General features: G+C 38.5%; 2 protein-coding genes across 3 annotated transcripts in view; one reads left to right on the forward strand and one right to left on the reverse strand.

Moving 5' to 3' along the window:
• The window catches only part of adck2 (aarF domain containing kinase 2), a 226,913-nt gene that overhangs the window by 208,419 nt on the left and 372 nt on the right, over nucleotides 1-18,122 (forward strand). The window lies entirely within an intron of this gene.
• Nucleotides 1-18,122, reverse strand: part of shisal1b (shisa like 1b) — a 59,296-nt gene that overhangs the window by 8,452 nt on the left and 32,722 nt on the right. Inside the window, exons 2-4 of one of the 2 annotated variants that reach the window (XM_072434853.1) lie at nucleotides 14,941-15,122; nucleotides 9,174-9,387; nucleotides 2,473-2,775 (exon numbers count right to left, since the gene is read on the reverse strand). In XM_072434853.1, coding sequence (XP_072290954.1) covers nucleotides 2,473-2,775; nucleotides 9,174-9,387; nucleotides 14,941-15,007 — 584 coding nt within the window. In that variant the 5' untranslated portion in view covers nucleotides 15,008-15,122. Of the gene's footprint in view, nucleotides 1-2,468; nucleotides 2,776-9,173; nucleotides 9,388-14,940; nucleotides 15,123-18,122 lie in introns of those variants that run through there. The other variant, XM_072434852.1, reaches the window with a different exon arrangement.

The following is an 18,122-nucleotide window of genomic DNA, read 5'->3' on the forward strand; positions in this document are numbered from 1 at the left end:
ACAATCATAATAAGATTTTGAAAGTATAAAAAGTCTAGAATAATATCTCTCTATATGTTTATACAGGTCAATAAAAGTCTGGTCCCCAGTTTCATCTCCCAGAGTTCAAATGGGCGTGATTGACAGGTGGACTAGCCAATCAGGGGAACGCATGCTCAGTCTGTATCAAAGCAATCATGGCATGGTAAATATGGCAATACATTTTCCCGGTTCTGACTCTGATCCTGATTCTGAAATAACTATGTTTACGAGAACAGCCAAAAAGACACAAATATCTCTGGGGCTTAAAAAGAGCAGATTTCTGCAGAATCCATGAGCAAAGCCTAAAACTCTGTTAATCTGAAGTGAGAGAAGTTTTAGCACTGAAATAAGCAAAGCTGATTGCACGGTTCAGTTTGAGTTTGGCTCAAGGCGTGACAAAGGGTGTGGTGACCCTGACTCACTCTGTGTAAAGAACTGTCTAAGTGTCTTCTGGATCCCAGACAAATAAGGCTCCTCATTTGTGGATCATAACTCTGGATATATCTTTAAAAACAATAGAACGTTCAAGAACATAACCTATATTAACAGTGGCAGTAGTACGTCATGTCAAGGACTAATTATCAATAGGTTAACACAATAGTATTATTATTGTGTGGAAGACACTATGGTACACTTTTTGATTACTGCTATTGACATAGAACAATTACACACTACTGCTACGGTACTACTACCACCTACTTAGTTTATTCCTCAGACCGGTACAAATACTTTCAAAAGTGCTGAAAGATGTTGTGCGCTTACAGAAAGTCCTTGGACGTCTCTCTGCTTTGTTTCAGCATCAGATGATGGGGGTTAAATATGAGCCGGAGGTCCCCGGTGGCAGTGACAAGACCAGGGCAGAGGAGTCGGCTCATTCTTCTTCCCATTCATTAATAATGATAGCTCTCTAATTAACCGGAAAGACTCAGAGGAGACGACAGGGAGAAGAGCTGCTTCGATGCGCACAGTGGAAAAGTACTGAAAGTGTAATATTTGGGATGGAACAATGCAGTTGTCTAGATTTAACAAGGTAAGAATGTATTGATCACATATATTGCACCGGGAGAGCTGCAGAGAGGTTTGTGCTTCTGTCTTTGTAATGTGGACGCAGTAACAGATCAGGGATATGCAGTTGTAGTATTAGTAGCCGTCATAATACTTAGTTGAAGTAATATTTTTAATGATTGAGACTAAATGATTGAGTAAATGTTGAGTTTTTAGTTGTACCTTAAAGGACCGTCATTGTAACCAAACCACATGGAGTGAATATAATTGCGGATAAACCCAAGAATTTCTATTCTCATTTCTTTCATTTTCATCAACTCAAAACATGCACCAGGTATAATCCTCCAGCTACGTTAGTCCTGACCAAACCTAGCACAAAGACCTGGAGATGGGTCCCCCGGGCGCCGCGACCACTGCTCCTGAGGAGAGGCAGCAGTGGTATTGAAGGATGGGTCATATTTCTCTACAGGGACAACAGTTAAGAGTACCTCAACCATGACCTGACTTTTTTATTGTAAATGAATCAATTTAGTTTCCATCCCATAAAGTGTCAAACAGTATCATGCATCTTATAATAGTACTTTAGGGTTGAAGTTAATTGACAAACTGCAATGTATCGATTATTGAGATAATATTTAACTTATTTAATAATCAAATAATCATTATCCGGACAAAACACAGGCTCCAAAATGTGCTGAGAGAAGTGGTTTTATGACTCAAGCAAATCAGAGAAAACATAATTTAAGGCTTTTCGTTCTGGCTGTAATTACACTCTTATCAGGATAGTCTCAGGTATGGATTTTTTGAGCCAATAACAATATCTGATATTTGGCTTGCTGATGTGGCCTTTAACCTAATACCAATATTTAGATCTGGGTATGACACATGGCACTCACAGACGGGAACACCACCCCAAAAAATGATCTGCTCCAATATCTGTGAAAATTGGTCGATATCGGCCAATACAGACAATAACCGCCCATCCCTCGTCTAAAGTGACATGACTTTAGCTTCATCTGGGCCAAATTTAATAAAACTCTCTTATTCACAGGCCTTTTGTAATGTTAACAAAATAACTTATCGATTAATCAAATGAATCATCACTAGATGTATCAATTCATTAAACAATTGTTAAATGCAGCTCTAAAGTATTTCAGCTTTTGTAAACCAGGAAGTAAGAGCCGTATGCAGCGCTCTGATTGGCTGAGTGCTGGTGGTCCGCCCCAGCTTCACTTTGTCATCTGGAAAAAGCTGTTGTAATACTGTGCATGCGCCCAAAGATTCATATAAATATTAACTTTGTGCCAAAGGGTTTGTCAGCGCTAGAGTCGAGTTTAAGATTCACCGTTTGAAAATGTATCACAGCTTTAACATTGTACTTTAACATGAAATAATAGTGGACTTTCCCAGAGTTTGATTTGCTCGCACTGAGTTTGCCGTTCTTACCATGCGGTGGAGGTGTTGTGAGGCAGCAGTGTGGGGGTGTGGCTCTCCCCCCTCAGGCTGTGTCTGTGTTGGTAGTGTCCGGGGCCCACGGGCTGGACGGGGCCCTGGGCTTCACTCTCCTCTGGTATGGACCGATGCCACTGACTGCGAGCCTTCTTCAGCCATCTGCCCCCCAATCCCCACTTCTCCAGGTACACCCGGCACAGCTCGTAGTTTATGGCCGAGTAGTAGAGGAAGTCCAGAGCCAGCAACACCATGACGAAGAAGCCGTAGATCCACACTCCCACCAGCGCCGTGTAATTACTGCAGAGGAGACAGACAGTTAGCGCAGACAGTTAGCGCAGAGAGTTAGCGCAGAGAGTTAGCGCAGGGCTAATCTGCGAAAACAACGACCAAATGTGCACACGAGGAGTCATCCGAACACACTTAAGCCCGGCTTCAAACACCAAATGGTACAATAAAGCCAACATGTGTCATTGTTTTCCACCGCTGAAAACAAACAGGAAGATCAACTTTTCTCTTTTTAAATAAGAATAATATAAGGAAACACTTTATAAAATAAATAAAGAAAACATGAACAGAGACTTAATTTATAATAATCATGTAGTTTTTGAAGAATGATTCAGACTGTGTAACTATTTTTAGAGTATTAATAATACTCCAACCTTAAAGGGGACATATTATGTCAAATTAACTTTTATTTAACCATGTTTTAACAGTGTTTAGTTTAATCAAAGTTGTATTTAGATTGATTCCTGCATGTTTGAGTAATTCTGTATTGCCCTGCAACAGAGGTTTGAAGGCTCAGATCAGACTCTCGTACATGTTGCTACGGTACAACTTTACTAAGAAGTACTAGTACTATAATCAAGTACTACTATTAGTGCTGCAGTTTTGAACTGGAAGTCAATGGACTTATTTCTGCTACAAAGTCTTTTATTAATATTCTGGTTTTGGAAAACTATTTAAATTAATGACCTACTTCTGTTTAAGTTTAATACTTACGGAAAAAAAATAATAACAACAATAGTATCAATATACTATATATATATACACCTTAATATGCCTTAATAAAGCATATTAAGGTGTATATATAGTGTATTGATACTATTGTTATTACTATTTTTTTATCAAGAGTTTAATAGTTTATTTTTGTAAGAGTTTTATATCTGTTTTTTTATTTTATCATTATTTACTTCTGTACCTACTTTGTGTTGCAACATGGAATTTCCCCATTGTGGGACAAACAAAGGCTTATCTTATTTTAAAGTGGTACTGAATAATAATGAAAGATAACAACATATTTCGTCTTTCAAAGCGCTTCATATTTTTGGTTTGAGAATCGTGATGTAATATGGGATTCACATCAGGCCCAACATTTCTATAACGAGTAGACAAGATGCAGACAAAGGCAGGGATACTATATTTGAATTATGTAAAGATGTTTCCATATTTTGTCTTGTCTTATTAATGTAGACTGCATTTCCTGGACAGTATGTGGATTTGTTATAGGGCTGGGTATTAGTACCTCACAATACAATACAATCCTGATACATGGTCCACAATACGATACAAATCCAGATACACAGAACTTGGATATTCCTTAAAACCAATGTTAAAAGTTTATTAAAATTCTGTTTTCATGAAGTAGAATAACAAAATGCATTAGAATCTCATGTTATACATCAGAATACACTGTCCCATGATGAAGTCACAGTTTCAGCTCCTCACACTCAGCGCTCTGTAGGTTCAGAAGTGTAGATCTCAGAAATGTCTAATGACTTTATGTTGTTTAAGCGCATCACGATATCGATATGCATCTCTGTATCGATACACGTATATAGAGCACAGCCCTAATTTGTTATACAACTCAACTTGTTCAATCACAACAATAGTTTTCCGACTAAAGAACTTCGAAATAATTACTACAACAAATGCCATCTGTTTTTTCTGCACATACATTATCCGTGTTAATTTAGGCAAAGACTTTTAATCCCTCTTGCCTTTGAAAATCTGTGTTGTTTTAAAAGATTTTGTCAAGTTTTACACAATTCAAGACGGACGCAGTACAATTTGTTTTAGTCTAACTATATCAATAAATTCCAGGAAGTTTAAAATAGCTTTATACGACAGCCAACTAAAATAAGGTGCCACCGGTGTTTATATACCGTCGACATGGGGACATTTAGAGACTGCACAGATGGCTCAGGGCTGCTCAGGAGTACTCATGTTCTACACTCATTCTGTTATGTGATATAATCAAAGCTGTACAGTTTATACAACTGTAGGGTGATTAGCTATACAGTGAGGGTGATTAGCTATACAATGTAACAGATAGAAACATGAATGATTAGATTTTGGACCACTTGAGTTTATTTGAAAAACGTTTGGTTCAACTTTTTCCTTTTTTATGTTTTTGGACAATGTTGTATTATCAATAACCATTTGGACTGATACTGAAGTAAGGTTTACAAAATATAGAGAATATATTTAATTTAAGCTGCTCAAACACAACGTCCACTTCTCTGAATTGATACTTCCAAAATCAAAAGTATTCAAAGCAAAAACTACAATCTTAATTTGCTTTAATTACGTATCTCCTGAGTACTTTTTGAGTCTAGATATACAATTTTCCAAAGGTTTTCCAAATACACCACTGGAAAACTAAAAAATGACTGCAGAACTGATAAGCTCCGCCTCTTCAGGTGACATTTCTCTTTAACAAGCAGCAGATCGTGATTTCATTTGTTTTTACAGTTGAAAAGAGGCTACAATACATTTTAGAATCCTACATGTGTCACTCATTTTCAAATCAAATAATCAACACTAAGAACAAGGATGTGGGTGAGGATAGGGGGTAGGTGAAAACAAGTATTTTCTGAGCACTCATACCTCTGTTACAAGACAATACAGGATTACTCAAACATAAAGGAATCAATCATAATACAACTTTGAGGAAACACAGTTGTATCAAGGTTAAAAGCTCATTAAAGTTTATTTTGCATAATATGTCCCCTTTAACTAGGTCTTAGTTTTCTATTGTTACACTTAAATATCTCATCTCATAGTATATCCATGTATACGGTGAGATACGAGCTTGTTGCAGTATATGCTTCATTAAACTCTCTGGCCTTTGGTTCAGTTCAAGCTTAAAGGTCTCATCGCCCTGTGAATCTTCTCTCTCTCTGAAAGTGAAATACCACCGCTTTTAGGCAGAGTGAACCGGGCCAGCACAGATGCATGCTGGGACGGCAGGACTAGAAAGAGCATGGTTAGTTCGCCACTATCCTGCTGTGGACCCTGCAGCTTAAGCGGCTCACTGACCTGTTTATCCCGTCAAAGGCTCTGGGACATCAAACATTTGACAAATAAATACCCAAAAAAATTGACTTGCATTGCACTTTTTGGACAAGACAGACATGATAACAGTATTAAAGAAAAGCCAGTTTGAACAGATGAGGTCTAACGTTAAGGAGAGTAAGTAAGTAACAAAATATTTGAAGTCAGGATGTTTCAACTCTGAATCGACACTTTAAAACACATTCTCAAAACATTCTCAATTAAGGAATTGTGAAGTGGAACCTGATGTGATTTCAATTTATAAACTGGGATTACCTCAGCATATCACAAATTCTGAAACATCAAGGTGGTTTTGTAAAATGAAAACTCCTCAGATACAGAGTCTAGTTTAAAGACATTTACTTCTGTATTTTACATTGTTTGTTCAGTTAATGATGGATTTTGACATTAGATCTACAGGTACATTACATAATTCAAAATGGTTGCTTATTTTCTTCTTATAAAGACATAAACCGTTAGCATTACAATCTGATGTCAGTTAATCATAATCATTTTGCCCTCAATCCATAATTTTTAATATTCTATTGATATAGTATTTTGAAAGGGTTATTACTCTTTCCAAAAACCATACAAATGAGCCACATCGTATGTGGATGACAGGGCTTCAGAGTGGTAAATAACAACAGAACAGATGTATTTGTAAAGCAGTGTATACAGTGATAATATCAGATGTGACAGAAGCCTTGGAGAAGAACCATGTGGATTCGCCCACTCTAAACTGCTACTGCTTCAGCATCTGCTCCTCGCTCTGCTTCTCTCTCGTACATCTCTCTATACTATATTTCAGCTTCCTGTTATATTCACCAGTTTGACTACTTTTTTCCTTTCAAAGATATATGATTTTGTTTTAAATTGCTAATTACAACGACAATTACAACGGCATCCAGCATCATTGTGTCTTTGGGATTGGCTTCACAAACCTGTTAATCTCATAGTTTAAAGTGATAAATTAGACTATACATTTCATGAAAAAGTTGAATATGATTATAATTAAGATTTTACTTAAAAAGGTTGCCTGTTTTCCCCCAGTTTGACCATTTTTGTGACGTTTAATTGTACTTCCTGGTTGTACAGATGCGACATACATTCCAAAGCTGTTACCAAGGGCCAAAATCCATATCAATTATTAGTTATGATTTGACAATTAATACTACAGGATAACACCTTTATTTTCAGAAAAAGGAGGAATTCTGTTTTTAGCACTACTTCGACTGATGGAACACTATGATAAATATTTACCACATGTATTATCCCAGCAAACTATCTCATAATTAGAAAAACATCTTCCATCTTCCCCATCTTTGTCTCTCTCTCCTCTCATTCTTTCCCTCCATCCATCTTTATCTCCTCTCTCCCTTTATCTCCCTCCCTCCCTCTGGCTCTCCTTGTATCTGGAGGTGTGGAGTAGATCAACGTCAGCCGGGCCTTGCAGCGAAAGGCAACAAGCTGTGTCAATGAGTCTGACACAGAACACAGAGCAGCCTGCAGAAGAGTCCGTGAGCCATGGAGGCATCTGAGGTGCATGGTTGCCAGGTCTGCGGTAATTCCTGGTCCATTTTGAATAAGTCGAGAGGGGAAATTTGGTTTTTCATGGGCTGGTTTTAAAATGTGTTTGGCTGCAAACTTGTAACATATTGCATCACTACATTCTCCTCACAACAATGTGCCAAACTGCAGCCGTTCCTCGTAGTAGAATGAGTCGCACGCCTGGACACCGACAGCACGTGACTCACTCCACTCACTCAACACTTGTGTAGATCCTCATCCTCAAACACACTCCTCTCGTTCGTGTTTCCACAAACCAGTGTGCGTCTCTTTTCCTTCTGCTCTCCTCACTTTGCTCTCGTCTGTTCACGTGTGAATAGAAGTTAGTTATTCCCAACAATAACTAGTCTAAACTGACTCCACATTGTGTCCCTTGACGGACAGATCTGGAGCAGAATTTGGTCAAAAGAGCATCTAAAGCAGCTGTAGTCTGAAAGAAGCTGACTGTCATAGATTAAATGGACGTTTATCCATATATATAAAAATAAAAAAGAAGTCCATTTTGCATATTCTTTGGTGTATCTTGGACATACATATCATTAAAGCAAAAATAATACCACCAGTTTACCTCTTTATTTGCCTGAAACTCGCATTAAGGGGTCCTCGGAGTGTGAGGCAAAGCTCAGGGGATTGGTTGGGCTCTATAGAACATCTTTTGGACCATGGCATAGAGATAAGAGTGGCAAAATGATGTAAAGAGGAGCAACTATTATCAATCAACCAGATTTTCAATATACCGTAATATATGGTTTGTAACAAAAGAAGAGAGCTAGAGAAGCAGGGCAGCGACAAACACAAAAGAGATACCTCTACGTAAATGCTTTTATTACAGGCTGTGACACAAAAAAGCAGATATTTCTTGTCCTGTTTCTCCTCGTATACTTATAGTAGAATTACATTGATGTCCTAATATAAGCCTGTATATAAAACACATTATAGCTTATAGAAGTGTTTAGGTCTGTTGCAGCAAACCAAATAAAAAGGGGAGATTTTGGACAGCTCTAGTTTTAACGAGATAAAGTATGAACAGTAGCTGGCAAAGTTTGTGAAGTCAGAAACTATTACCATAATTGGAAGGTCACATTCTCATAATTAGCTGTATCATTATGCAAGACTATTTCTGACAACTTTTACTATTCATGAACAACAACTTGAAAACAAAAAATGACCCAAATAACTACCTCGAAAAGATCCTGTGTGGAAATTAATGAGTTTAAAGTTGCCATAAACTTCATAATTTCCATTGTAAGTATCTTTGTACGTATGAGTGTGTTAAGCTAACTGGAGGCACTGCTCTGTCTGTTACTCAAGTTTGACTTTAATATGAGCTTTTTTTAATACAATCTCAATCTGACAGTAGTGGTAATCCTGGTATACATGCGTTCGCGGTGACGTCATACAGCCGGGACTTCCCCATAGCGGCCATTTTAAAAGCGGCACGCGATATATAAAAACCAACGCGACTGCATCCTTTTCTAAGGCATAATGAGCTACGAATACTTTGATTCTTTAGACGATAACGGCAAACTAAAGTACTCGACAAAGCTATCATTCCTTGGTCAGTCAACAGCGCAATGTCCTGACAGAATGCAGGTTTTTGGCTTTTTGGCCTCATATTTCCTGGATTTCGTATGTAGCAGACGTGCTGTTGTGCCCCTTTCAAAATGGCGGACTCGGTTGCCACTGCTTAAGTTCCCGGATGTGCGAACGCATGTATATTTTTGATGAAGGAACTAGGGTAATATATATGGTTAAAAGCTCCCGGAAGTACATTTGATCTGCAGGATATAACTCACTTGTGTGCGTATCCGTCGGACGTGGTGGTGAGGTTAACCTGCATGATCAACTGGAACTCGGTCTCATTGCAGCAGTACTTGAAGGCCGTGTTGTTGTGATGGCAACAGTACATGTACGTCTTGTTGTCCGAGAGCCGTGGGCAGTGGAAGCCGAAGTGATAGCGCCCCTTGTGGTCGGAGTAGGGTTCACACACTCGGAAATGTGCGGACAGAGCTGCAAGAGGACGAAACAAGATTTAGGAGATCAAAAGCAGATGACTACACTGCATTCAGACCAGTAGGACTTTAAGATAATAATAATGCATGAGTGGTATCTGTCTTTTTCTCTATTTTATTTCTCAAATAGTTGCTTCAGTAATAAACTGCTTTATGATTTATGTGCATTTTTTCTGAACTGGATGAAATATAAGGTGCAGGGCCTTTAACTGGGACTAAACCTGGTCGGAGCTAAGTACTACACCAGATCCAAGCCTTAACTATAATTGATTTACATTTTCTGTTTATAAGTGTCATTTAGAAGACTTTTGGTAATTTTAAATATATATGTTTTGCTATGGAAACAGTCCACATTTTTTTATCCCTCTAAACCCCTTGGAGAGAGTAACAAATCGTTTGAACCAGGACTGTAGATAAAACATGTAAAATCAAGCTTTACCTATGCAATGGAAAAGCATATTTTTCCTTCAAGAGACTTGAAAAACAAGGCAAAGCAGCTGCACAAAGCTTTGACTTACATATTTTGTTAGAAAACTGTTATTTTTAACCTAAAGGTAGCCCAGTTTGAAAATGCTTGTCTCGGCAGCTCTTTGTAGAAATGTTAAGACAGAATTCATGTTATTTTAATGTAGAGGCAGGGACGAGGTATAGGCAGAAACTGCATCTGGAGCCACAGAAGACAGAGCCTTGATGCAGCACTGCAACTGTCACCTCAGTCACAAGAGAATACAACTGTGTAGCTTGTACTGCAAATACTGAGACGTAAGAATAAGAACAGAAGAAACATGTGAATAATACTTTTGGGAATTGGCAATATCCATATCAAGCATAAGACACTTTAAAGATAGGGCATAGAATTTGTATTTCAAATGTCATGAACATTGCCTCATTGTAAGACAAACCAATGTTCAAATCAAAGGTCACTTTTTTTCTAAATTACAAATAGATTGGACAGGACGGTCAAGTTGTGGATGTTGTCATTTGGTGTTTTGGTTCTGAAACAATGAGCCAATCAGAGAGATGAATGAGCCTCACACGAGTATCTAGCTGAAATCCACTGTGTTTAAACCTCTGCGTCCACTCTCTGGTCTGAGCTGAACATGACACATGGCCGGTCCAAATAGACCCGTCCAGTGTTTGCACACACTTTTATTTCAATGGCAGAGTTAGCGTGAGCCTCTAAACATTGCAGACTATGAAAAAACAGGGCTGTTTTGGTGATTGACCACCACTCGACCTCACGTGAGTGACACCACAGCCTGGTTAGAAAACATGACCACATCTAGCGCTGTTTTGTGTAGATGTTACAGTCAGTAATTAGTGCCAAAATTGGTAATAAACATTTCTTAAATCTAACGTTATTCTGGACAATAATGCCACAAAAATATAGAAGGCCACAATAGTTTGACAAGAAAATTATTGTTTGTTTCAGCAAATGCCACACGTTCCAGGCTTGTGTGCAGCTGTTCTAAACACATCTACACACAGCACTGACAATCAGAAACACATGCTGTCTGTCTGCGGTCACGGCACAGGCAACACGGGATCAGCTGTGATATAGTTCCATTTTTAAAGCAGAACCGTGTAGTGCAGGCTACATACGCTCTCTTTAATACATTTTTGATCTAAGTCTCCTGAGGACCACACTTGCCTTACAGAACTTTGAAAAGCTGTCATAGGTTTCATAGTTATAGAAGTAAAGTGATGGTGCTAGTAATGGTAGTAATGAATTAATTGAGAACAGTTGTAGATAGTATTCATTGATTTTATAGTAAATGATCATTCCTTGATTTTTCCCATTCAAAATATTTTGATTCGAATTAAAAGGTGACGGAAGGAGTAATACAAGTGCTATGGTTTATGTTATTTTCTAACAATACATTTGGAGCTTAACATGTTTCTTCCAACTCTGACTTGTTGTAGATTCGCATTGAAAACAATTAAATTCAACCAACCATAACCTTCACTTTCCAAAGGCTATGTCATTTCAAATATGGAAATGGTGTATTCGACTCTGGCTCTGTAGCAGATGGGACTCTATGTGACAATAATAAATGATCAGTCAGTGAAATGAATCACAGCATAATGAGAGCCGGTTTATGAGGCCAAATGGACTACCCTCCCATGCCATTTTCCGTCTTCTCAATATTAACACTGAATTAATCTAGCCTTCTTATATTTTGGATTAAAAAAAGCTCTCTATGACATAAGGAAATCCCATAGAGAAACATGTAAACTTGGGTCTAAGCTAATCAACCAGCACAAAAGCAGTTCAACATTTCATTTAATTTATCATTCTCATTTGCGCCTCAATTAAATCATGCCTCTTTGTGTTAATTTCCATCCGAGTGGCCTTTATTCAGTTATCGGCTTTGTCTTTATCTCATCTCTCTTTTCATCTGCGCCTGTCAGTAAAGTGTTTGGGCTGCGCTTCAAGGTCCACTTGTGATGCCGCCGAATGATAGATCCAAGTCTTTCACCACCGGGACATCAGCATGAGAAAAGACACTGCTCTTTCAGCTTATAATGAGCCGCGACCCTCCTCCATTTTCCTTTTGACAAGTGTAATATTCTCACTCCTTGTAAGTCCGGTGAGTAGTCATCCTGGACAGTGGGCGATGAGAGCAGCGGATACAGGAAAACTGCCTATTTGACCTCCACGAGTGAATGTCGGCTGACTTTGTTTATGAAATGTTGAGACTTTGTTCACATAATGGAGGTCAGCTTACGTTCAAGATGATTAAGCCTTTTGACACCAACATTAGAGGTTAAAAGAGCAGAAAAAAGTGCAAACATTATACATGTCCATAAATGACGGTAATTAAATGTGCTTAGCCATCATTTCTGCAGCTAATTATGATATTATGGGGGCGTGGGCATTTGAGCACCCATGAGCTAAACTATAACCACAAAAGAAAATTCCTGTTGCTGGAGCGTTGCATCCAGATGATACAAAATGATTCTGGAACCACAAGAGGACAACAATTTCACTTCCTCTCTCAGTGAGGATGTCTATTTTTTAAATTAATTTTCTAACACTTGTTCCTATTTAGGGGTCGCGGGTGACTGGAGCCTATCCCAGTGACTTTGGGCCTTAGGCGGGGCATATCCACTTGAGGCAATTTCTCAATGATCAATTAACCAAATAATCTTCCCTACTCGGCAACTGGCTGGTTGTGTTAGGAAGGCAGATGGAAAGTAACAAAGTACAAAATGGGGTAGAAAAACAAAAACTTTCAAATAATGTATCTCGGATGTTAAACTCCAAGAATGGAAACTGCAGTATAAAAATCACAAGATGATGGATGACAGGGACAGAGCCGACTGTCTGGATGGACTCTGGATTGGACTGGATTGAAATAAATTAAGATTAACTTTTGCAATGAGTTTAAAAATTGACCTATTTGCCGGATGTTGCGACAGATACCAGACTTTGGACTAAAAATGTTTCTCTTTTTTTGGTTTCTTGCCGTCCGTTTCTTGTCCTGTTTGTTCTTATTTTGTGTTGTGTTCTACAAAGACAAAAGAAGACACTGGACCTGATGGCCAAGTGGTTGATGATATAATTTTGTGTTTTTGTGTCCACTATAGTATGCAGATTAAGGCACTGGCACTTGTGATTGTAGTACCTATTTTGCCTTATTAAATGTCTTTGTAAGTCTCTATGATGGTTACCGTAAATCTGTATTTTTGGGTGAGCCCAGCCATTTGTCATTGTTTAAATGTTTTTATATGTGATTATATTATTATTATGATGACAGTGTATTTTCACAAGGGAGCTGCAGGGAGAGCTCTATGGCTAAAGTGTCTTAGTTCTGTCTTAAACTAGTAAGAGTGTATGCTACATAATGTTCCTTTACCTTTTACTTATTTTATACTCCTCTTTCTTCACTAAAAAAAAAAAGTTTCAGAGCTCTTTCATATGCCCCTTTCTTCTTAAAAACATCTCCTTGGTTTACACATTCTTCGAACACAACCGGGCCACAGCTGCTGTCATTCGGTCCGTTGAGAGCTATAGTGCTTTATTCTATACAACCTCATTTTGTTTTTTTCTCCCTCGGGTTCCAAGCTTATCCTTCCAAATACTCTCTTTTGGCAATAACTACACTTGCATCCCCTGAGATAGAGCCTCGCTCAGGCTGTCAGATATGATCTATCTCTGATCTGTACAGCAGGGTCTTCTGGGCTTTAAAGCGCTATATAGTCCACTGCGGCAACGGACTCCCTGTGTGTGTAACTGACCCACATTTAGTGTCACTATGTGTTCAACTATACGATCTGAGCTGCGACAATCCTAACTGAGATTCTATATTGTGATTGGATTTTTAAACAGGAAAAGTGCATTGGAACTGTATTGTAGATATTTATACTAAACAATATCACATACGAATAACCCCCAGTCATGTTCAGGCCCAGTTTATGAGAAACATAAACTGGGCATTTGATGATTTTAAAATGTTCTAAATTATTCCCAATCTCAAACTGTGCAATTGAGTGTGTGCACTGTACGGACTTGCAGCGATGGACGGCTACATCGACCTGCTCACACTGTGCGGGGGACAAGAGCCAGAGGAGGCCTGTGTGTGCAGAGATGTGACATGTTTGTAGTCCCATCTTCTCTTACAGCATGTTTAAACTCCTAACGCATGACAAGAATACATTAGCGAACTATTAACAATGATACGTTTAGCACTGCATGAATAATAATATCTGTATTTAAAGTCACAAAACCTTTCTGGCTGTAGTGTGTGATTTGTTCAGAAGACGTATATGAAGCTTGTTGGCCCAGTTCACCTCGGTGCCTTCAGCCCCTCAGAGCTGTGTTTACTACAGCAATGACAAATATCAAACATGCTGAAACCCCCCTGTACACTGCACGACACAGACACATGTCCCGCAAATGTGTGTCGAAATCAGCCTGAAAATCGCACAGTATAAGCCTGGCTTTATTTGATTATTTAAAATGGGGCAGTGCATGTTCATTAAATGATGCTGATTTAGTTTTGAAGGCTTTTTACAAATATAGTCTCAAATAAAACGAGGAGGAACGAAGTACAACATTAGTTAATAGAAAAGTTTAGTAAATCAGCAGCATAAGCAGTTAGCACAGGACAGCACACTGGAACTACAAATCATCAAGACATTAAACATTAATAACTTTACAGTCTTAAGAACAACTGGAACCAGTGTTATAACATGGATTTAATCAGGATTAAATAAGGTTCAGGGTTTGTCAGTGAGTGAGTTAAACCAAGGCTAAATTAGTGCTACAATACTATCATTAATAGACTAAATTATAGAAATAAACATGGATTAAATCAAAAATCAAACTCAGTAAACCAGCATCAATCTGTATAAACCAGGACCACCTTTAATCCATGATCAAACTAGGAATAAATCAGAGTAAAACCAAGATCAAATTCAACCAGGAGAAACCAACTACAATTTAACAGAGTCAAACCAGGACTAAACCAAGATTAAAATAGAACAAAACCATTCAAATAACTGCCCAAAGCTTCTTCTTGCTGATATACATTGATCCCTCTTATACCTGCAGTGGAGAGCAGGAGGAAGATGACTGTCAGGACATTGAAGGACTGGCGGCTGGTGATAGTCATCTTCTTGTCCTCATGTGTGAAGGAGGGGGGTCCCGGGGCTAGGGGGCGCTGTGGGGTCCTAAATGGACATGAGCATTGTCTTGTCTCACTCTCAGTATGTCTGGAAACTTCACTCCTGCAAACAAAACACATAGATAAGATAATACATAATTGCATTTTAAAATTCATTGCTTTTTATATCGTTCACAGAAAGTTTGAGAACAAAAAGAGAGTTTAAAGGCAGAAATTATCATAATAATGGCTCAGTAGATTCTGTAGCTTGTGGGTATGTCCCGGTTTCTCTGAAAGTTGTACCTAGAAAGATGACTAAAAGGAAAGTTGTAGCAAAGTGATACGTGGCTATGTTAAATCAGCATAATTTATTGTATCTACTTGAGTAAGCTTGTGTAAAAATGTAAGATTGCAATTAATAGCCCTAGTTTAAATGCAGACAATACATTTCCCAACATGGACAATAAAATACAAATTATGCTTGACTTCCCATTGCATGGCTGTCTAAAAGTTATTTCAAAATCCAGAAAAGTATTTGGTCTTGGATTCTCATTGCGCCATTTTTTCAGACACTTAGTATTGAACTATAACATCAGTAGAACATAATGTTACATTTTGTTCATATTAAAATGCATGATTGATCTAAAACGGTTTAGTAAGAGAAGCAGACTTCCTGTTCAAAACTACAGAACTGATAAGCCCCGCCTCTTCAGTGACATTTCATCATCGCAAGCAGCAGCTTGTCTTGGAAAATGACTAAGTAATTATTTTAAATTATTATTATCAGTGTATTTGTTGGAAACAGTGTATGATGATGAACATACATGATGCACATGCTGTAAACACACCGGATTGTATGCTCATTTCCATCTGTTCACGTTCACTCTCACAAACACACTCTCATTCACCAGCAAACATGGACACTGGAGACAAGGTGGGCAGTGTGCACTACCGCCCACCTGTGGTACCTGGCATCCCAGAGGTCTCCCATCCAAGTAATAATCCCATCTCTACTTAGCTACCAAGATCTGACTAGATCGGGCATTGGCAAGTTGGCATGGCAACCCTACTATCACTTGGATAGGGGGTAGGTGAAAACAGAAATGTTCATGAATACTCAAACATGCATAAATCTGCAACTCTGTGTACACTAATGAGGAAGGAACATACTTGTAAGTGAATTAAAATGTCCCCTTTAAATAAACAATTACTTGAAATGATTAATCATCTTGTATGCTGATTAATAACAAACATGTAAAAAGAGCATAATCTGTTTTTAAGGAACCCGAGGTAAGCATTCTCCATTATGTAATCAAATAAATGCGCCTCTTCAGCATTATGTAAAGATTTTAATCCCAAACTGCTGAGGAGCGTTTTGGCTGTAAATGAAGCATCTTGGGAATTGTAGCCCCAGACCTGCAGGGGCCGCTGCGTCATGACTCCTCTGTCCCCAAACTAACAGAGATTAATGGTACCGGGACGGCCTGCAGAGGTGGCAGCTTTTCACCGTGGCAACTCTGTGATAGCACATTTAACAAACTGTCCAAGGCGTACGGTAATTAGCCACAAACTTAACTCTCGAACACCTTCAAGTTTAATAGTGCTTTAAGTTCTTATCTCAGCCGGCCACATGAGAAGTTAAGGGAGGCGGGGATTATCTTAAAACAGAACAGCAGAAAAGCTGGTTTAAGAATGGTTTAATTAAAGCAACACTATGCTAGTTTCTGGAGGTGGTTTTATGCCACACTGTGGAATATTACAGCCAAAGGAACTACATTTCCATGGATACAAGCAGGTGGAGGCTCCTCAGGGCTAAGTAAAGCTGAGTTTACGCTTTGCGATTTTCATACAGTTTATGTGCAGCTCTCACTCGGCATCAGCGGCGCTCGGACTCCACGACTCACCAACATGTCTGAAATCTCTGAGCATCATCATGAGAAGGTCACAGATGCACAGAGGAGCTGAAGTTTTAAAAGACTGTTTAAAATCATACTTTGAAGCAATTTCCTAAAAAAAAAAGATAATGTTCTGTTCATGGGTGCCATCTATCCCAGCAAATATGAGCTTACTCCAATGTTGACATGTGGATGCAAGGTTAAAATGTCCAAACTTACAACTGTGCTGTTTAGATTAATAACGTCTACATTTCTGAGAATTTAAACCACAACCTCCTCACTGAGAGGCAGGACCACTGTTTACCTCTAAATTAGATATAGTGTTTTTTTATCCTCACATATTTGCTTTACCATTTGTATACCATAAGGGCGTTACCATTATAAGTAAACCCACACTAGTCGTGTTGTGGAGCTGTTATTTAAAGATAAAAAATGTCCAATGTCAAACTGTGATGAGGATGAGACACTGGAGCATCTTTTTATCATCTGTTTCCGCTCATTTTTGCACCTGTACACAAACTCCACTCCATGTATGGACTTCCACTTTCACACCTAAAACAAACCGAGTTATTTCAGCGGCTCATTGTCGCCATCTGCACCGTTAAAATATGGAGACATGGGGAAAAAGGACAACCACACAAACATTCATGGACAGCAACAATTTCAACAAATTCTCACTGAATTTAAAAGACGGAGGGTGTCAAAAAAGTCCAAGCATGGACCCGTCCAACCACTGCCACTAATTCTTTCCTCAAATGCAAAAGACGTTTCCTCTCAAATATAATATAATAAAAATTCTGTATAATATAATACAGAATTAAATCTATTTAAACTATTTCTAAACTTAATTTACCTACATTGTTGTTGACTGTTGAAGCGACGTGTTATTTTCATTTAATTTTTTCCTGGTAAGCCGCCATGTTTGTTTAGACACAAACGGACCATGTGTTTCTCTGATTGGTTAATCCACCTGTCAATCATGCCCCTTTGGAAATCGGAGCGGCTGGATAGGATTTCAGACCAAAATGTCTTTATATAGTATTTTCAAAGTGTGTAGTATTGGCTGGTCGGGTAAATATTGTCCTGCAACTGAGGTTCGAGTGCTCAGACATTTCCAATTTCCACCTACCCCCTATCCCCGCCCACATCCCTGTACTTAGTTGCGATTATTTGTCAAATTAAACTCCACATTTCAGTCATTCTTCAAAAATAAAAATATGTAAATGACA

Source organism: Eucyclogobius newberryi, unplaced genomic scaffold (assembly GCF_026437365.1).
Source record: "Eucyclogobius newberryi isolate DKJ021-1_F unplaced genomic scaffold, fEucNew1.0.hap1 SCAF_7, whole genome shotgun sequence".
NCBI lineage: Eukaryota > Metazoa > Chordata > Actinopteri > Gobiiformes > Gobiidae > Eucyclogobius > Eucyclogobius newberryi.